The sequence below is a fragment of the Melanaphis sacchari genome, unplaced genomic scaffold (genome assembly GCF_002803265.2).
Source record: "Melanaphis sacchari strain LSU unplaced genomic scaffold, SCAv2.0 Contig1474_pilon_pilon, whole genome shotgun sequence".
NCBI classification, from domain to species: Eukaryota; Metazoa; Arthropoda; class Insecta; order Hemiptera; family Aphididae; genus Melanaphis; species Melanaphis sacchari.
The window spans coordinates 1-7,769 of record NW_020270637.1 but is presented as its reverse complement, the minus strand read 5'-3'; the positions used below and the strand labels follow the sequence as shown (position 1 = coordinate 7,769).

The window sequence follows — 7,769 nt, the reverse complement described above, 5'->3', positions numbered from 1 at the left end:
TTTTTTCCTAATATGATACACATTTCATGTCTTGCTCACATGATCCAGCGTCTAGCAGAAAAAGTTAGAGAAATGTACCCTATGTAAATACTTTAGTTAATAATTTAAAAAAAAGTATTTTTTAAAGCACCTCAGAGAGTAGATGTATACAAAGAAATAATGCCCAGTGTGCCTTTGCCGCCAGAACCAGTATTAACCAGATGGGGGACATGGATTAAAGCAGCTAATTTTTTGTGCAGACCATTTAGATAATCTCAAAATAATTTTACAGAAATTAGAAGATAAAACTGTTGTTAGTATAAAAAAATGTAATAATATGCTAAGTTTGGAGTCTGTTAAAAATTATCTTACATTTATTCAATCTCATTTTTTTATACTTGTGAAAAGTATAAAAAATTTGGAACATTCTAATTTAACTTTGTGTGTGTTTGCACACAACAAATCAAGTCCATATTTATCTCGTTATCACTATCAGTATCATTATTATCTATCTGTGTTATTCTAACTCCGCATTTATCGGCAATTGCAATTTCACGGTTTCACGGTCTTATGTCACAAAACACGGGACCGGACCTCGCCGGACTGTCACAGAACACGGGACCGGCTGGGTTGCAATTGCCGATAACCAGAGTATAAAAGGCCGCACGACCAGCGACCAAGTACCATTCCTTTACCAGCATTGTAGTAAGACCTACCCAGGCAGACTTACGCAATTGTTGGTAAAGGACTTCCCCGCCTTGACGGATCTTGTTGGACTGTTGTGGTGCGCGTCCAGTGATTCAATAGTTGGAGTATTCCGGCATTGGATTGGCCGCCCACAGTCAATGGGACAATAGTCAGAGCTATTCAGGCATTGTCTCGACTGTTAAACAGTCCAACTTGATTCCTTCGTCATTTCCCGTCAGTTAGGGATGTCCAAATTGATTTTGATATCGATATATCGATATTTCGATATATCAAAATTTTCTATATCGATATTCGATATAAATTTAATTTTAAAATCGATATATCGATAATATCGAAATAAAATTTTTCGTGTTAAAATTCATGCACAGTCAGGTGTAGAAACTAGGTACGATTTTAACACTGGAAAATTGTAACACAAGCTATAATTTGTCCACATTTAATACAAAAACGTCAAATAAATACGACTATGTTGTGATTATTATCTCCTAGAGATAGATATTCTTTATTATCTATGATAATATCCTTATCAAACTGCTGATATCATAAATACCAACAAGTAATCTATTATCTAACTGAAAATCATTTAGGTATAAGTAAATTAAAATTTTTTTTTTATTGTCAATCAGTAAATAAACAAATAAAATAACATAACAATATCTCTTATTAATAAATATAAATTAAATAATCAACTTTATATTTTTTTTGGGTAATGACATGAATAAAAGTTAACAACAGTAATTAATGTTTGTGGATAATTTCATAAATCCCAAAGGCTCTTGTCTACAGATTGTAAAAAAAGAAGCTTAGATAACCTGCTACCAGTTAATCTGTTCCTAGTCTTACTGATGGTGTCTCCAGCTTTACTGAATAGGCGTTCAGAAGGTACTGATGTTGCAGGAATGAGTAAATATTTCATTGCTAGTTTGAATAATTTTGGATAAACTGATTTTGTGTTTTCCCATTCAGTCAATGGATTTTCATTTAGTTTCAAAATATTTTGCTTTAAGTACAAACTTAATTCTTCTCTAGAGGTGTTAATGAAGGAGCTTCTATCATTTCGCTGTTGTTCTAATGTCTTATGAAGGCCCCATAAATCACAAGGTTCGTCACTGTTGCCACTTTCTTCTGATTCTGCAGTTGGCAATGCAAGATTCACCGGATACACGTCAAAATATCGCGGCAATATTGTCGCGGTAAAAATATCGCGGCAATATTATCGCGGTAAAAATATCGTAAAAATAAATATGTCGTTGGTACAAAAATATCGCAATAATATAGAATTCGTTACAATTTAAGTAAAAAAAAATATTATAATACAAAGTAATTAGTACAGTCATATATAATCAATAATAGCGTTTTATTTTCATTATAAGTTAAGTCATAATATATATAATTTTAATTTAATTTATATTTGTTGGTATTGGAAATGGTGTGATATACCACGTAAGTAGTCGTCAACTGATCTATTTTTATAGTCATCACATATTTTCTTCAGTTTTATTGTGGAATCTTTATATTTTTTTTTCTTTGGTGGTTCAAATCCTGCAGTATATTGTTCAATTTTGAAACGGTTTAAACTTTCTTCTTTTTTTAATGCAGTAATGAATGCCCAAATCGATGGATGATGCGCACTTAGCATAGAATTAAAAGAATTATGCCAACCTTCAACCGAATTGTTTGTTCGTGGAATATCATCGTCTAACATTGAATAACAATTCCAAATTTTAATTGAAAATAAAGGGGCTCTTCTAGTTCTACGATTAGGTCTACCGATCCATGTATCTTCAAAATAATCAATTAAATTTGATAACATTTCTTGTTGGTAAAATTGAGATTCGAGTAAAGTTTCAAAGGCGGACAATACATCATTTTCTGGAATATAAGCAAGTGCAGCTAGTTTTCTCAAATTAAGAGCAAAATCGGAATCATTTGAATATTTGGACTGTAATCCGTTGGACTGTATATGTCGCCAAATACTTTGACATAAATGAAAAAAACAGCCCTTTATATCGACTGAAGGAAATACACATTTTGCAGCATTCATTGCACCTTTTTCGAAATCGAACATAATAGATTTTGGACTGAGTTGTGGATGTAAGGATTTTAATGCAAGAAACATGCGTTTATAAGTCTCTTCTTTCTTATTTGGTAGTAAAATATATGCAGTTGGTACGATATTTGAATAACTAACTCCGTGTATTGTGTAAAGTTGATTAAAAATATGAGGTGAGCATGAAAAAAGTGCCATCCGCCAACCAATGTTCACATATTTGCATTAACTTTAAATTTGTTTCAGTTGTAAAAATTAAAAACCTATCATGGTAACCGTCATAATTAACACTATCATACTGTAAAAAAGTCTCACCACTTGTTGTTTTCCTGTACTCGTCTGGTATTATAAGATCGTTTAACGATTGTGGAATAGGTGGAGCACATGTTTCGATTTTTCGAATTCGCTGAACAGTACGCTTTAATTGATTTAAACTCGGTAGTTGTCCTGCTGCGCTTTGTGTAATCTATAATATTATGTAAATTATTGTCTAATAAAATAAAAAAATAAAATTATGGTAATAAAAATGTGCAATGAAATTTACTTCAGATGTTATAGTCCCCACAACACAGTGAGTTGTTAGTTGCGTATTTTTTGCCGTTTCTTTTAATTTTTGGATAGCCTCTTTTGCTTCAATTTTGCCTATGTCGGGAACGTGATTATTATGATCGGTTGTATGAAGAACAACTTCACCAGAAGAATGTAAACGTCCACGGCATTTTTTTTTGTGTATTCTAAACACCTCCAAATAATTTTATCTGTTGTTTCACGTTCTTTTTGGTATAAGAAGGATTTATATTTTAGTAATATTCCACCTTTTTGGTTGGTAATATACTCCATAGTGCAGGCTGTGTGCTGTGTTATATTACCAAACGAATACTGCCGTGTACGAGCGTTCGTACAAAGCAAACAAATTATTGCTATCTTTTAAATAATAAATATTGCGATAATAATGACGCGCGAGATTATTGATATGCTATGAAATTAACCACGACGTTATTTCCGCGATATTATTACCGCGACAATATTATCGCGATAATTTGACGGGACACCAGATTCACCACAATATTATCACTATCCATCATTTGAACAATCTTTTCTTGAGCTTTTGAATTGGCTAGTGGATTCTGAAAATGCATATCTTTAAAACGTGGATCTAATAATGTACAAATTGGTAGTAAAGGTGTTTGTTCATAAGATCCACATCTGTAGTCTAATTCTTCAACAAGTTTTATTTTCAAATGTATTGCAATAACTATATCAGGATCTTGCTTTAGCACTTCATTTCTAGTACCAGAAATTATTGGAATAACTTTACTGGACATGACAGATATTTCGGTAGAAAGTTCTCTTGTCAGTATTTCAAATGGTTTTAATAAAGAATAAATATCTTTTAAACAACGTAATTCATGAGCAGATAACATCTCGGGTACAGCATTAAAATTAAGTGTAAGAAGCATTTGTGATATGTAGTTGGTTAATTTTAAAAATCTTTCAATCATATAAAAAGAACTATTCCATCGTGTTTTAACGTCTAATATTAGCTTTAGATATTGCCCTTCTTTCTTGCCTGAAAATAATTTAATATTAAATAAATAATAAATAAAAAAAATACAAAAATTGTTAATTTCAATACATATAAAATAATTAAATATATATCATATAAATTATTATATATGCTAATTTATTTTATTTATATGCCAATTTTTCATACAAAACCAGTTTTAATTATTTTATATTACTAATGTCAAATAATTATTAATATTATGTTATATTAAAACATAAAAAGAAATTAATTTACCTTTTATACTTTGATATTTGCGTAGTAAATCATTTGCTTTTGAACTTTTCTTAACAAATTTAACTATTTCTCGAACTTTAGATAGTAATAATGGGACACCACCAGATTTAACGTTAGTTTCTGTATTAATTTCTTGAGTTTTTTCTATTGCTTTTTCTACTACAAGATGGTATGAGCAACACAAGATATATGTTTTTCAGCTGTATATTCATTTATGATTGCTTTTTTAATGTTTGCTCCACTATCAGTAACAACTGCCACAACATTATGTTTTTCTAATCCCCAGTTGGCTAGAGTTTCCACTAATGTTCTTCCAATGTATTGTGCAGTATGACTTTCATCCAATTCAACAGTACCAACAGTTCCTTAAATTAAGTTAAACTAAGTACTTAATATGTTACATACACTTATAATTCATTTTTTTTAAAATAAAAGTAGAGTTTAAAACTTTTATTCTAATTTGAAATTTTTAATTTTTTTAAATATTTATCAAAAGATTTAATTATTTTTATTATTACTTGATATTAAACAGAAATTGTCAATAAGGTGTAATGTGATACCAAGAAAACTCTTCATCTGCATTGTTTCCGTCCACGCATCAGTAGTAACAGCTATAAAATTAACTTTTGAAAGAGATTTTTTAAATTTACAAGACATGACATCATATATGTCATCTATTCTTCTTCTAATAGTATTCCTACTAGGAATTTTGTACAAGGGGCATGCTGTTTGCATCAAATGCTTAAAACCTTCATTTTCAACAGTTTTGAACGGCACATTGTCTTTACAAATATAATAAGCTATAGCGTTTGTAATTTTTTCTGCTTTCGTGCCACCTATTAAATAAAATTGAACAAATGTGGTCTTAGTTTCACAATTAATGAAGTATTTTTTAAGCTCTTATAAAATTAAATTATAACAAAAATAATTTTTACATACTCTCTGTTGATTTAATGTTCATTACCATACTAGGTAAAGTTTGCTGTACTTTTGAATATTTAGAGCAAGAAGGTTCCTATAAATAAATTAAAATGTATTCAGTATTGATTGTTTAAAATATACATTTAAATAAGTAGGTTATACATAAACAAAAGCTTATGGGTTTAGTAAATATACTTACATGGTCTAAAATTTGAGGTTCATCTGGAATATCTACTTCGGTTGAGTTTGTATTGAACGATGCGGATGGTAAAACCGTTTGCGATTTCCTTTTTCCAGGAACGACTTTATCTAAAGGATCTTTTAAATGAGTAGCATAATGTGTTTTCAAATTTCCAATACCACCATAAGGTGTCTTGTACGTTTTATTACACATTTTGCATTTATAACTGTATGCATTTATTTGGGTAAAATAATTTAAAATTTGATTTTTTGATAAATTGACAGACATTTTTAACCAACTAAAAAGTTACCTACAAAGTAATACACAATTATACAAACATTGGAACACTCAAACACTACACTCTAACAACTGTATCTTGTTCTTGTACACTACCACATTTTGTAAACATGTAAATATTAACATTTATCGTCATTATAAATAATTGTATACTAATACTAATATTATTTTTATATTTATTTCTATTGATTAGTCATTCTAAAATTAGATTATTAGTTATCCATTTATTTATAGTGTCTTATGCGGGCTATGGCCTATGATCACTGTCGAGTGTCGACCATAGACATCAAGGTGGATATATCCACCATGAAGGACATATTAATACATCTGTACTACCCAAATCATAATTTAAATTTTCAATTAAATTTCAAAAATTATTGAAAAACATCATGAAAAAAATTATCCAATATTACGGCAAATATATCGACATGGTCGATATATCGGATTATAAATATCGACATAAAATATCGATATATTTTTACAACAAATATCGATATTTCGATATTATCGATAATATTTGGACATCCCTACCGTCAGTGCGATCATCGTTGCATTTAAGCTCGGACAGTGCGGTCTTCTTTTATGCGTCTCTTGTTTATTTTAATCTGTACAATCAACTAAAAATTGTAAGTTACATATTTTCTATTGTGTTTCGTCATTGCGACATTTTATTAAAATATTGTCATTACGACAACTAAACCGGAAAACCTTAAACTGTTATACTTTGTCATTGCGACACCTAACCTTTTCCTAAATCAAACAGTGTGATTCTATTCAAATTGTAAATAATGTTATTTTGGCGATGGAAAAAGTACCAGGACAAAAAGGAAAAATAATTCAAGAAAAATTGTTATATTTAATTGAAAAAAATGTTGGATTCCAAACCGCGAAGCAGATACAGCAATTTTGTCAGGGAAAGAAAATAGTATCATGCCACCAAACTCCTTCTATGTGTTCATGTATGAAGTTTGCACTGATAACTTCGGTGGATGTAGAAAGGTCTTTTAGTACGTATAAGTTAATTCTAACTGAAAAAAAGAACTTAAATGACATCAGAAAATATGGAAAAATTTATTATTGTTCACTGTTATGAAAATTATTAACGTTTAAAATATTCAAATTTTTAAAAATGTTATTTTAAAAGATTTATATTTTTTTATAAGTTTTCTATTAGTTTTATATGAGTAACTTCAAATGATTTAAAATATTTATATTATATTATATGTATATATTTTATTATAATCTTTATTTTTAAATGATTTGAAATAAAGAGCAGTGGATATAATCATTTTTTTTTTTGTTTTTGATAAAGTATTTAGAATTTGTTTTGGTGTAAAAGTGTAACATGATGCATATAATTGCATATTTAGCTACTTTTTCTTTGCATATTTGCATAATATTTGACACTTTTTAAATGCATATAAATCCGGGCTCTACTTATTACTCATTATTATTGTTTTTATATACCGTTTTTTCCGCTTTTCGCCCGGTTTTCCGGCCTTTCAAGACCTCTTTCCGTCGCGTTCTCGACGCTATAGCCCAGAGCGGGTCTTTTTCGTCCGGTCCGCGCGTCTCCAAATGTCGTTCGCGGCCGTCGCCGTCGCGTCCGGAAAAAGCGTACTCGCGGCGCATTCTCCGGTCGGTCGTCGTATCGTCACTACTGTTTTTTTTTTTTGATACGAGAAATCGTTTATCCGTATCGATTACGCGTTTTCTTGTTTTCGGTGTCGCCGCCCTCGGACGCATCCGCGACCTTATCGTCTCGATAGCGTACGAAATACGATTATATATGTAGAGTTGAGTTGTCTACCAGAGAGCGGGTCGGTTCCTGA

At 30.3% G+C, this 7,769-nt stretch overlaps 1 protein-coding gene and 1 pseudogene across 1 annotated transcript; both read right to left on the bottom strand.

The window, feature by feature from the left end:
* Positions 1 to 1,444: 1,444 nt before the first annotated feature.
* On the bottom strand, positions 1,445 to 3,155 carry LOC112591911 (annotated as a pseudogene).
* Positions 3,156 to 3,750: 595 nt separating this feature from the next.
* Positions 3,751 to 5,853, bottom strand: LOC112591910 (zinc finger BED domain-containing protein 4-like). The gene is made up of 6 exons (XM_025335851.1): positions 5,659 to 5,853; positions 5,478 to 5,553; positions 5,057 to 5,374; positions 4,781 to 4,903; positions 4,539 to 4,697; positions 3,751 to 4,307 (listed from the first exon to the last, which is right to left on the bottom strand). Exons 1-6 carry the CDS (start codon positions 5,851 to 5,853, stop codon positions 3,751 to 3,753), a joined length of 1,428 nt encoding a protein of 475 aa, XP_025191636.1.
* Positions 5,854 to 7,769: the final 1,916 nt, after the last annotated feature.

What these genes read in the sequence shown, in the direction of transcription:
- LOC112591910 (XM_025335851.1), bottom strand. Translation starts at nt 5,853, where the DNA reads ATGTGTAATAAAACGTACAAGACACCTTATGGTGGTATTGGAAATTTG. An exon ending in AACCTCAAATTTTAGACCAT is followed by an intron (nt 5,554 to 5,658) that starts GTAAGTATATTT and finishes ATTTATTTATAG; the next exon opens with GAACCTTCTTGCTCTAAATA. An exon ending in GAACATTAAATCAACAGAGA is followed by an intron (nt 5,375 to 5,477) that starts GTATGTAAAAAT and finishes TTTATTTAATAG; the next exon opens with GTGGCACGAAAGCAGAAAAA.